We start from the raw sequence: 13,474 nt of genomic DNA, 5'->3' as shown, positions 1-13,474 counted from the left end.
AGTCACATTTCTCTTTACCGACCATCCCGTAGCAAAGATCAAAATATCACCTCCAATTCTGCCTCTTTCCCAGAGCAAGGGCTCTGAAGGGCTTCCCTCCAAGGATGGGGTCCGACTGCCAAGAACAGTCATTCCCCAGCCCATCCCTAGGTCCTGGCACCCATTGAACTGCGTTCTGTCACTATAGTTTTCTTTTTCCAGAATGTCGTAAAAGTGAAGTCATATAGTATGCAGGCTTTTGTGTCTTATTTTTTCAGTTATTATAACGTTCTTAAGCAACATGTTTTTGCACGTATGCCATTCATTATTTCTCTACATTCTTGAACTCATGGAACTTATTTATTTATTTATTTATTTAAACCTAAAAATTTTTTTTAATTTAATAAATCTTTATTGTTCAGATTATTACAATTGTTCCTCTTTTTTCCCCCCGTAGCTCCCCTCTACCCGGTTCCCACCCCACCCTCTGCCCTTAGCCCCCCGCACTGTCCTCATCCATAGGTGTACGATTTTTGTCCAGTCTCTTCCCACACCCCCTACACCCCTTTCCCCCCAAGAATTGTCAGTCCACTCCCTTTCTATGCCCCTGATTTTATTATATTCACCAGTTTATTCTGTTCATCAGATTTTTTATTCGCTTGATTTTTAGATTCACTTGTTGATAGATATGTATTTGTTGTTCATAATTTTTATCTTTACCGTTTTCTTCTTCTTCCTCTTCTTACAGAATACCTTTCAGCATTTCATATAATACTGGTTTGGTGGTGATGAACTCCTTTAGCTTTTTCTTATCTGTGAAGCTCTTTGTCTGACCTTCAATTTGAATGATAGCTTTGCTGGGTAGAGTAATCTTGGTTGTAGGTTCTTGCTATTCATCACTTTGAATATTTCTTGCCACTCCCGTCTGGCTTGCATAGTTTCTGTTGAGAAATCAGCTGACAGTTGTATGGGTGCTCCCTTGTAGGTAACTAACTGTTTTTCTCTTGCTGCTTTTAATATTCTCTCTTTGTCTTTTGCTCTTGGCATTTTAATTATGATGTGTCTTGGTGTGGTCCTCTTTGGATTCCTTTTGTTTGGGGTTCTGTGCGCTTCCTGCACTTGTAAGTCTATTTCTTTCACCAGATGGGGCAAGTTTTCTGTCATTATTTCTTCAAATAGGTTTTCAGTATCTTGCTCTCTCTTTTCTTCTGGCACCCCATAATTCGGATGTTGGTACGCTTGAAGTTGTCCCAGAGGCTCCTTACACTATCTTCATATTTTTGGATTCTTTTTTCTTTTTGCTTTTCCGGTTGGGTGTTTTTTGCTTCTTTGTATTTCAAATCTTTTACTTGATTCTTGCAATCCTCTCGTCTGCTGTTAGATCTCTATATAATATTTTTTATTTCATTCAGTGCATGCATAATTTCTAGTTGGTCCTTTTCATATCCTTGAGGGTCTCGCTAAATTTATCGGCCTTTTCTAGAAAATTCTTGAAAAACCTTATAACCGTGATTTTGAACTCTATATCCAGTTGTTTGTTTTCCTCCATTTCTTTCATTTGTGACCTGTTTCTTTGTCTCCGCATTTTGGCTGCTTCCCTGAGTTGATAGAGTGGCTTTGTGTGCTAGGTGTCCTATAGGGCCCAGTGGCTCAGCCTCCCCAGTTGCCTGTGGTGGACACTCTTGGTGCATCCCTTTGTGGGCTGTGTGCACAGTCTTGTTGTAGTTAAGCCTTGATTGTTGTTGGTATCACTGGGAGGAATTGACCTCCAGGCCAATTGGCTATGAGGATCAGCTGTGTCTACACTGGGAGAACTTCTGTGCTGGAGACACCCTTATGAGACCAGACTTGCACAAGCCTCTGTGCTCAGCTTGGATGGGGTGGAGTCTCAGGGCGGAGCAGACAGCATTGGTTTCCCTGTCAGCCCTGCCCTAAGAGGCTCCTGGGTCTTAGTGTCCTGTGGTAATCGCTGCAAGCACCTCTGAGAGAAAGCCGCCCTCAAGTTTCGCCTGCTGCCAGACAGTCCAGTTTCTCCCCAAATGAGTCTAGGTCCCCAGAGTCTCGCCTGGAACTGGAGTTCAGCGCAGTCGGGAGCTTTTGTCTCCCTCCCTAGTGAGAAAGCCAGCCACGCACTCAGTTGCCCGCCATCTCCGCGCGTGTGCGTCTCAGTACCTCTGCCTTCTGCAGCTCCTGTGAGTCTCTGTGTGCTTTTCTTTTTCCTTCTAGTTGTAGAATTTCCATTCAGCCAGCTTTCCTGTGGTTCTGGATGTCCGTTTTGTCTTTTAGTTGTAGTTTTGAAATTGTTGTGCGAGGCAGCAGTTTAGATGTTTATCTATGCCGCCATCTTGGTTTCTCCTCATGGAACATATTTATAACAGCTATTTTAATGTGCTTGTTTGTTAATTCTATCATTTCTGTTAATTCTAGGTTGATTTCTGTTGACAAATTTTCCTCTGTTTATAAGTTATATATTGCTGCTCTTTGCTTTCCTATTAATTTTTTATTGGACACCAGTCATTGTAAAGTTGATTATGTTGTTAATTATAAGATTTTCATGTAGTCTTCATAGAGTTTTGGATTTTCATCTGCCATATATCTAAGTTTCCTGCAATCAGCAGAATCCTTTTGAGGTTTACTTTTAAATTGTCAGGGCAGGTCCAGAGTAGTTTACTTTTAAATTGTCAGGGCAGGTCCAGATTAGTTCCAGTGCACTAGGAACTAATGCACTTCTGAGGACTCTAGATCATTTCCCATGTGTTATGAGGTCACTCCACTCCGGCCTGTGGGAACACACACTATTCCCAGCCTTGTGTGTGCTTGGGGAACTGCTCAACCTATTCCTTTTTAGTGATTCTCTCCCAGCCTCTTGGAATCTCACCGCTTGTATGTACAGATCAGTTCAGTCCAAGATTCAAGGGGACTCCAATATAGCTCTCAGGAGCTCTCTCCTACTGTGTGGCTTCTCCTCTCTGGTATTCTAGCTGCTTTGGCCTCCCCCAATTCTCCTCTGTCTTCTCTTCTCAGCAAGACTGAGACTGCTGAGCTCAGTTTGGGGTTCCCCTTCCTGAGCCTCAGCCTGGAAACTAATGCCGGCAGTAGGCTGGGCCGGGCCTGGAGTAGGAAGGGCCACCGTGTTGGTTTCCCTTCTATCAGGAATCACAGTCCTACCCTGCCCTGTATTCAATGTCAGAAGACCGTTTTATTTCATATCTTTCATCAAGTTTTCTAGTTGTTTATGGCAGGACAGCAATTTGCGTAGCAATTATTTCTTCCTGGGCAATGTGGAAGTCCCCGGTGGTTTTTAATGACTCCGTTGAACAGAATTCTTCCCACAATCACTTTCTGGAATCACAGTGGGTACTCTGTGAGCAGATCTTGCCAAGGAGGAAGCAAGAAGGACTCTGTTAATTTTTTCTGGAGAACTTGTAAACATCAGGGGTTTGGTGTTTTTTTGTGTGTTTTTTTTTTTATCCCAAGCCAGTTCTCCTGGATAATTTCATCCTGGCATCTGCCATCAAGTGTTCTCTCTTACCTTTCCTGAATTTGGCACTTAATAAACATTACCAATGAAACATTTGGCTCTAGCCTAGCTATTTAACCTCTGTTTTTCTAAATGTTTCCCACCCATTGAGATGAACACTGAGTACCTGATGGCAGATATATTTCATACATCCATTTGGAATTTGTGATTAAAACAAGGGAGTATTTTTCTTTTCTTCAGAGAGGCAGTGTTTTCTGTTTGTAGGCTCTCGTTTCCTTAGGGATTTTTGTTGTTCACACGAGTGGGGCCAAAGACAGCACATGCCAGCCAAGAACACATGGTCTGCCTCTGGGCCTTTGGGATCTCCATCCCACAGGGTTTCAGAGAAAGGGAGGACGGCCTGGTGTGTTGTGAGGACCCTCCACGTCCCACTGTAAGAGCATAAATGGGAAAGGTGATATTTTTGCTCTCTCCTCCGTCCCTTTTGTACTCTGCTTTCCCTGACCATCATAAAGGACTGATAGTGAGTGGTTCCCATGACCACCAAGCAGGACATTCTCTTCCTACAAATCATTTACTCAAATCATGTGTTTAGAACACACTGGTTAAGGATACCGGACTAACCTGGGTTTGAATCCAAGCTCTACCTCTCATCATTAGCTATGTAACCTCAGTCAGCAGACTTAACTTCTCTGAGCATTCACTTCCTCATGTAATAAAAGTGCCACCCTCAAGCTTGAGGTGAGAATTAAAGGGAACGATGCAAGTGAGAGTCCTGACAGAGGCATCAGTGTGTGTTATTACTAGGAAGTATCCTGGTTTCAACAGTAAATTAAATAGTCTCCCTAATTATTACTCGGAAGCATTAGCTATTCTCAGAGTCTTTGTTCTAATTCTATCTATACCTAACTATTTCTATTTTTCACTCAAGCCAGTTTTGAGGGCTGCTTTGCCCTCTGGCTCTAAAAAGCCAAAGATGAATAGCCCCCATCCCTGGCCCTGAGCCAACTCTGGGCTTGGGGAGGGGGATTGGGGCAGAGCCACATTTTGTTGAGGTGAGTCACGAGGATGGAACTTTCAGGGTTGAAGGGTGAGTTTGCAAAATTGATAAGGACTTAACACTTCCTGTTAATTGCTGGGAACATGTTGGCCAAAGATGGAATGTACTGTACAGCACTCACGTGCACAGGCGTATATCCAAGGAATTCCTTTGCAGCACTGCCTGTGAGAGGAAAACTGGAAGTAGCTAAATGTTAATCAGTAATGGGAACAATTAAGTGAGTCTGGGTCCGCTGTCACTACGGCATACTATGCAGACACTTAAAAAATGAATTTGATCTATTTGTACTGCCACTCCAAGATATATTGTTTAATTTTAAGAAAGTTAAAAACTACTCATTCATCCATTCAGTGAATATTAAATACGCACCCTGTGCTGAGAACTGCCCTTGTATCGGGGCTATAGCAGTAAACAAGACAAGATTAAAGTCCTACCTGCAAAAGAAAGACAATAGTCAAATGAGCAAACACATAGCATAATCTCAGGCAGTGAGAAATGATATGAAGAAATCAGAATAATGTGATAGACAGTGGCGGGGGGCAGGGGGAGGGCAGAAGCATCATGGCATAGGGTCAGAAGGTCGCAAAGGGGGGACCCTAGGGCTAAGACCTGTGTGTAAGAGGGAGCCAGCCCTGGGAGGGTCTGGGGAAGGGTGTTCGGCACTGGGAACAGTAGGTGCTAAGGGTCCCAGGTAGGTGTGAAGGAGCGAGGCATGCTCCAGAAGAGCAGGAAGACTACGCAGCTGGGATGGAGAGGCCAGGAGCCCATCCCGCAGGTTCTATAGGCCTGGGACTCTGCTAATCATGCAAAGGCAAATGTTGGAGGCTTTTGAAGAAAATCCACTGTGCTAGCAATACATGACATATATCTAACAGGATCCTGTTTATTACTTTTTAAAGATAAATTTCCTAATGGCTTAGTGAGAGAACTGGCAATCTGCATATCAAACGGTTAATAGTAGTTAACCTCTGGAAAGGCGCTATGAGTGGAGACTCTTGTTTTACTCTATACCTCTGAGTCTGGATGTCTTATAGTGAAATATGTTTATTATTGGGTAATTAACAAAGAAAACTGATTATGGTTTGATTCAGCCTTCAAGAAGTACGTTGTAGCCCGGCCTGCGTGGCTCAGTTGTTGAGCCTCGACCTATGAACCAAGAGGTCATGGTTCAATTTCTTGTCAGAGCACATGCCAGGTTGGTGGGCTTGATCCCTAGTGTGGGGCCTACAGGAGGCAGCCAATCAATGATTCTCTCTCATCATTGATGTTTCTATCTCTCTCTCCCTCTCCCTTCCTCTCTGAAATCAATAAAAATATATTTAAATGAGCTGGTGAAACAAGGTCCTTTGAAAGCCCAGAAGCCAGCAACTTTCTGCGTTGGCCTGCAGTGCTAAAGCCCGTTTCATAAAAACAGAACTGTGTCATACCCTGTTCTCCTTTGATCTCCAGAGTTCCAAACCCAGGTTCTGGGCTCTCTTCTGCCATCTCCCTTTGCTTTGCCTTCTGATAGCTCTATTGCAAGGTCAGGCAGGGTCAGCTCTCCAGGTGATCATCGGCAGGCACATACTGAGAGAACCACCAGGTTTGCTGTCTTCTGCTTGTTTTGTTTTAAATATTTTTATTGATTTCAGAGAGGAAGGGAGAAGGGGAGAGAGGGAGAAATATCAATGATGAGAGAGAATCATTGATCGGCTGCCTCCTGCACACCCCACACTGGGGATCAAGCCCACAACCCGGGCATGTGCCCTGTCCGAGAATCAAACCATGACCTCCTGGTTCATAGGTCGATGCTCAACCACTGAGCCACTCCAACGAGGCTGTTGTCCTCTGTGTGTGTTTTTTTATCTCCGCATCAATCATTCAGAATGACTCTTGAGCTGCAGTCTTCACAGTGGTCTGCAGTAACAAGTACAGAAGTCTCTGGTCCACTCCTTCCCTTCTCCCAAATCTTGTCCGGTGCAGCTTGTAGTCAGCATTGCTGGAAAGTCCCCATCTAGCCTTGTTTGTACAGGAAGATGAAAGAGCAAAGAATTTGCTATTTGCTAAGAGGAAAGGAGCAGGCCAGGTCGAGGGACCCCACCGGTGCACAATCCAGGCTGGGGAGGGACAGGGCTGGGGAGGGACTGGCCCATCTCACTCAGTCCCGATGGGCCAGACCCCAGCAGCAAGCTAACCTACTGGTTGGAGCTTTTGCCCCCTGGTGGTCAGTGCACGTCATAGCGACTGGTCAACTGTTCAACCATCTGCCCCCTGGTGGTCAGTGCATGTCATAGCGAGCAGTTGAGAGGCCTTAACATATCATTAGCATATTACGCCTTGATTGGTTGAACGGACAACTGAACACTTAGCATATTAGGCTTTTATTATATAGGATGTTCACCAGTAATCCCTGTTTCTACAAAGTGGCAGAAGGAGTTAATATTTTGCTTATAAAGTCTGACTTGCAGTTCATATATTTTGGCTTATTTAATGACTGTATTTACATGAACTAGAGACCCTAGACCTGGACACTCTGAGAGGAAACCCTCGTAAAGTGCTGCAGGAGTGATTACGGGCAGTGGCCAAATGGTGAGACTCAAACCCTTAGTCAACAACAAAAGTTGTAGACTCTCATGGAGTGTCGTAAAGAAAAGACATTATGTGTTATATCTCTCTTTCTATATAAGAAGAGTATTTCATGGTGATTACAGGGAAAGTATAAAAAAGTAAATCAAAATCTACCCCGATTCTTTTTTGTTGTTGTTTGTTAATCCTCCTCCAAGGATATTTTTCCATTGATTTTTAGAGAGAGTAGAAGCGAGGGAGAGAGACAGCGAGAGAGAAACAGCAGTGTGAGAGAGACACATCGATTGGTTGCCTTCCACACATGCCCCGACCAGGGCCAGGATTGAGCCTGCAACCAAGGTACATGCCCTTGACCAGAATGGAACCCAAGACCCTTTAGTCCTCAGGCTGATGCTCTGTCCACTGAGCCAAACCGACTAGGGCTACCCAGATTCTTATGCTCTCTAAGTGACTCATCTGTCCTCCTTCTATCTGTGGATGACAGTGACAGCACACACCTGTCCTGTGATGGGCACTTTGCATGGCTATTCTTCATTACCCTCCTAATAGGGTAATGAAGATTAGAAACAGAAACAGTTAATAAGCATCGACAAAGGATTCATTAAATTAGCCATGACATATCAATACAGGGTTGGGCAAAGTAGATTTACAGTTGTTCATATGGAAAATAACACAATTCATGAGCGGGTACTCTGAGTTCCACTATACAGATGAGAAAAATGAGGCTTGGATGGGGGTGTGGGAATTTGGCCCAAGCTATCAGAGAGAAGGGCCCCTTAGCATTTCTCTGCAGTCTCTGGTAGGCCTCAGGTATTATTTCCTTATCCTTTTTTTTTTTTTTATATGTTTTTATTGGTTTTAGAGAGGAAGGGAAAGGGAGAGAGAAAAAGAAACATCAATGATGAGAGAGAATCACCGATCAGCTGCCTCCTGCATGCCCCACACTGGGGATCAAGCCCACAACCTGGGCATGTGCCCTGACCAGGAATTGAACCGTGACTTCCTGGTTCATAGGTCGATGCTCAACCACTGAGCCTCACTGGCCAGGCTCCTTTTTCTTAAAACAACTAACATGATAGGCTCCAGGGACTTGTGGGAAGTGTGACATATTTGTGGATCACATGGTAGGTGCTTTTCTGCTCTGCTCATGTCTGGGCACTGTGCCCCATTGTCCCTCTCCAGGCATCATGGCCATCCTGTTCTCAGGCATCGTGATGTCCCACTATACGCACCATAACCTGTCCCCGGTCACCCAGATCCTCATGCAGCAGACCCTCCGGACCGTGGCCTTCTTGTGCGGTGAGTTCTTCTCGGTGGTCTGGCGTGGGCCTTCCCTGAGCTGATGGTTCTTCTTACCCTGTTTGAGGAGTCCAGTTGTTCCCTGGCAGAAGAGGCAGCAGGATCCTCAGAGCCAGACTTGAACTCCCTTATCTTTTGTTACTCTGGCTTTCAAATTCCATAAAGTAAACCTAATACTTAATAAATGGAATATTTGCTGCCTACAATTTTAAAACCAAAAATAATGAAAGCTACTAATTATGAACATTTGAGCCTCATGCATATTAATGTATTAAAGTCACATTTCCAAAAATGTTTTCCTCGGAACAGATATTGATGAGGGTTAAGTGAATAAAGAGTGGGAAATCCTGAGATAAAGTTTAACAAGTTTCTGAACTGCAGGACTTTTTAGCAGTGTGCATTGTGAACTTCTGCGAGAGGAATGTAGTAACAGCATTTCCCAAACTTGTCCATAGGAGCATCTTGAAAGACCTAACTCGGGGAGGTATCATTGTTGGGCTGGGGTACACCAGGATGACTGGTTCCCCCATGCACCCCCTCCCTAGTTTATGCCTGGCCATGAAGGAACCACTCTCACACTGTCCCTTTGCCCTGGTGCCCAAGTGGCTGTGCCCTAACTGTCACCATCAGCATCTCCCCTGACATTTCAGTGGGGCTTGTCTTATTTGAAGTGTGAGTTCCACACTGTCACATGCTAGATAGGAGTCAGGGACAGGCTGTGCAGATTTCAGTCCATGGATAAGGAGGCTCAGGTGTCAAATGACTTGTCCACAGTCGCATGGTTCAGAAGTGACTCTGAAGCCAGGTTTGTCTCTTCTGGCCCAGCAGGTATTTTTTCCATAGCACCCCTCTCAGAAAGTCATGGCTAAAGACTTTGACCCTGACTCACCATTAGAGGAGTGTAAAGCAAAACATCCATCAAATTCTGTTTTGTACCCATCAGATTAGTAAATGTTAAATTTGATAATACCCACTTCTGGCACAGGTGTATGTAGGACAGGCCATTGATGTGCATGTATATTGATGCCATTTCTTTGGAGAGTCATTTGCAGCATGTCTGAATTTAAAAGGCATGAGCTCTTGGACCCACAATTCTACCAGGGATTTTGCCTGTGCACAGGGATGCTTGTTGTAGTTTGTAATATAAGAAATATAAACAGTCAATAAGCATTGACAATGGATTCATTAACCCTTTGCACTCGCTTGCTTTTTTCTCGATTCCTTTATTCTACTCGGGATTTAATTTTTTAAATACTCCAGATTTTACAAAGCGCGGCAGTAGAATAAAAAACTGGAGTTTCTTTTCATACAAACTTATTTATTTGGATTTTTTTATATTTCAAATTATTGATACATTCAAAGAGGATAAAAAGAGCATAAAAAGAGCTGCTACCGATACTAACCGTGTCGAGTCACACTCGACATCCGAGTGCAAAAGGTTAAATTAGCCTCCTGACATACCGATACAGGATTGGACAAAAGTAGGTTTACAGTTGTTCATATGGAAAATAATACAATCCTATATAATAAAAGCCTAATATGCAAATCGACTGAATGGCGGAATGACCAGTGGAACGACTGGTTGCTATGATGTGCACTGACCACAAGAGGGCAGACGCTCAACGCAGGAGCTGTCCCAGCCCGCAAGGCCCCAGGCCAGCCAAGGTGGGTGCCAGTAGGGTTCCCCTGATCGCCCCACTGGTCACCCCACAGATCGGCCCTGATTACTGGCCAGGCCTAGGGACCCTAACCATGCACAAATTTCGTGCACTGGGCCTCTACTAATTCTATCTAATAAAAGAGTAATATGCAAATTGACCGTCATTCCAAGACACAGATGGTCGACCCCATGTGGTCAAAGATGGTTACCCCCATGTGGACACAAGATGGCCGCCACAAGATGGCTGGCAGGGGAGGGCAGTTGGGGGGACCAGGCCTGCAGGGGAGGGCAGTTGTGGGGGGACCAGGCCTGCAGGGGAGGGCAGTTAGAGGCAATCGGGCTGGCCGGGGAGCAGTTAGGCGTCGATCAGGCTGGCAGTGGAGTGGTTAGGGGGTGATCAGGCTGGCAGGCAGAAGCAGTTAGGGGCAAAAAGGCAGAGGCAGGCGAGCAGTTGGGAGCCAGCCCTCCTGGATTGTGAGAGGGATGTCCAACTGCCCATTTAGGCCCGATCCCACCAGGCGGTCGGACATCCCTCAAGGGGTCCCAGATTGGAGAGGGTGCAGGCTGGGCTGAGGGACACTCCCTGCCCCCTCCCCCATGCACGAATTTCATGCACCAGGCCTCTAGTTAATAAATATAATACAAGAATAAATTCTGTGTTTCATGTTACTCACAACTGTAAATGTACTTTTGCCCAATCCTGTACAGTAGAATTTATGCTGCCAGAGAAAAGCATAATGTAGACATCAAAGCGACCTAAATGAGCATTTGGAAAGATCACAAAAAATATTAATGGCTCAAGAAAAATTCAAGGAGGAGAGGGGTGAATCTACTGTCCAGCTTGTGACTTATTTTAAAAGGATACACATTTGAAGGAAAAAAATGTGGGCAAAGTGTTTTAAAACAGCCTTGCTATAATATAATACTCAACTATTTTACAATACAGTCTTTTCTCCCTGGTTATGAGGCTTTTCTGGGCCATCACAATAAAAGCAGGGAGCCTAGCCCTAGCTGGTTTGGCTCAGTGGATAGAGCATTGGCCTGTGGACTGAAGGGTTCCGGGTTTGATTCCAGTCAAGGGCACATGCCCGGGTTGCAGGCTCTATCCCCAGTGGGGGGCATGCAGGAGGCAGCCAATCAATGATTCTATCTCATCATTGATGTTTCTCTCTCTCCCTTCCTCTCTGAAATCAATAAATATATATATATTAAAAAAAATAAAGCAGGGAGCCTAGTGGTGGAAATGTACAAGGTCCTTTTCTTTGGGACACATAGCAACGGCTTGTTCAATGAGCACAAATGTCCGACTCTTGTGGGGTGGATCCCAGCGCTGGAAATGTACTTCTCCCTGCAAACGCTGCAGGGTGTGAGCTGTCTTCTAAACCTGGGCTGGCATTAATGTGTGAGGTCAGTCGTTTGGCTTTGTCCGCTCTGGCAAGGAAGATAACAAAGGGCCCTTTCACACTAGTCAGGTGGTGTCTGCAGCCGCTGGCTCTGAATTGTGTCACTTCACCGGCTAATCACAGTGTTCAGCAAATGGACTGAGTACTTATTTACACGAGTATTTGACAGTTGCCTCATTAAATTAGGAGATTCAGAATAGCAAGCACATGTTGCTTGTGTGATAGAGAAAAATGAGATAATCACAGTACTAGTTTCACCAGATATTGGTTGCAGATGTTTCAGAAAATATGCAAAGTGTTTCTGACTTACTTGTGAATGTTTGCTTGCTTAACAATTTAGTACTGTATTGGAAAAAATAGCCTGGGCTAAATAATCCATTCTTTGGTTTGTTTCAGAAACATGTGTGTTTGCATTTCTTGGCCTGTCCATTTTTAGTTTCCCTCACAAGTTTGAAATTTCCTTTGTCGTCTGGTGCATAGTAAGTATTTTCCTTGTTTTTTATTTAATTACTTATTCATAGCTCAATGACCACATGTTCTGGATTCATTTATGTAACTGTTAACTGTTCAAAGTCAACAGCTACATAGACCCTCTTATGTTTAAGTTTTTTTGTTGTTGTTACAAAATCACAAACATACAATAAAGGGGTGGAATTAAGTGAATGCATATCCCCGGAAAAGGATTTTTGCTTCTTTTTAAATTTTAAATGGCCTTAAATGATATAGTCTTCTTTTAAAAGCACATTGTATGTGTTTTTATGTTCGGTGGTAAAAGCAGATTTCAAAATTGAATATGTAATTGAGCATAACCATGTAAAAACATTATGCATAGAAAAAGAAAATTTCACCAAATGTTCCCAGTGCTTGTAGATCTGAGGATGATTTTTTTTCTTTTCTATGCTTTCTGGATAATTTATAATGTGTATATTTCTTACTGTAGTTCTCTTCAGATGTCCATTCATAAGCTTGACCTTTTGCATTGTGTAAAGATTACTAGGCCCTTAGTTCCCCTGAAGATTCATCCAGGGTACTCATCCCAGGTGATTCTTACTATCAAGAAGGTTTGGGAAATTGTTATAGTTGGACTGGGGGGTGGCAGTAGGAGACACATTAAAATACATCTCTAAAAAAGGAAAGTAGAAGATTAATCATTTGTAGAAGAATCAAGTCCTTGTGGGAAAAATAAAAGTTTAGCATTTAAAAGAACGGTCCAGCTCTGGCCAGTATCATCCCATACACCAAGAAGTCATTGGTTTGATTCCTGGTCAGGGCACATGCCCCTATTGGAGGCTCGATCCCCAGTAGGGAAAATGCAGGAAGCAGCCGATTGATGTTTCTCTCTCATCTCCCTCTCCCTTTCTTTCTCTTTCTAAAATCAGTAAAAACATTTAGAAAATAAAAGAAAGGTCCAACTCTCTCAGGCATCTGATCAAAGTGACATGAGTGGCTTCTAACAGTCTGGGCATTTAGCCTGGTGTCCCCAGGTTGCTTGTCTGTGTTCCTCTTTGTGTCTCTTCCCTCAGAGTGAGCTCATCTCCCAGAGGCCCTCCAGCTGATTCAGACTCCAATCCCTAATTTGATCTTTGTGTCCCTTTAGATCCTATGTTATTTTAAGGCACTTAAGAAGTATACGTTATTATTGTTGAATTATTATAATTCATCTTCAGTTAACTATTATTACCAGCTCCACTTAATAAAGCATAGCTATTGAGAGTCAAAGTTTTTATTTTGCACAGTCATCTACCATGTGCAAACCAGGGAGGTCTACCTGTTTGGCCTGTGGGGACACTGAGACACAGAGAAGATAAGGAGCCCTCAGAAAAGAGATGTTTCTCCTTGAGACCTGGGTGCTTTCACCTCCGTCGGCAAGAGCGTGTGGCTTTTGTCACTGTTATCTGTTCTCCAAACTCCAGTTTCAGGACAAGAGGACAGAAGCAAGTCTTTTCAGAAAGTATAATAGTCTTTAGTGTGGTCTCTGGGTAAACGGGGCCACCTTTGGTGAAACCTGAAATGCAAGTGTCAGATTG

The 13,474-nt window shown here is 43.9% G+C and overlaps 1 protein-coding gene across 3 annotated transcripts in view; it reads left to right on the top strand.

Moving 5' to 3' along the window:
- Positions 1 to 13,474, top strand: part of SLC9A8 (solute carrier family 9 member A8) — a 70,151-nt gene that overhangs the window by 44,943 nt on the left and 11,734 nt on the right. For all 3 annotated transcript variants that reach the window (XM_079783895.1, XM_079783896.1, XM_079783894.1), the window contains 2 exons: positions 8,268 to 8,384; positions 11,844 to 11,926. In XM_079783895.1, coding sequence (XP_079640021.1) covers positions 8,268 to 8,384; positions 11,844 to 11,926 — 200 coding nt within the window. The remainder of the gene's footprint in view (positions 1 to 8,267; positions 8,385 to 11,843; positions 11,927 to 13,474) is intronic.

The sequence above is a fragment of the Cnephaeus nilssonii genome (genome assembly GCF_951640355.1).
Source record: "Cnephaeus nilssonii genome assembly, chromosome: 11".
Taxonomy (NCBI): Eukaryota; Metazoa; Chordata; class Mammalia; order Chiroptera; family Vespertilionidae; genus Cnephaeus; species Cnephaeus nilssonii.
The sequence above is the reverse complement of the archived record's forward strand: the minus strand, read 5'-3'. Positions and strand labels throughout refer to the sequence as shown.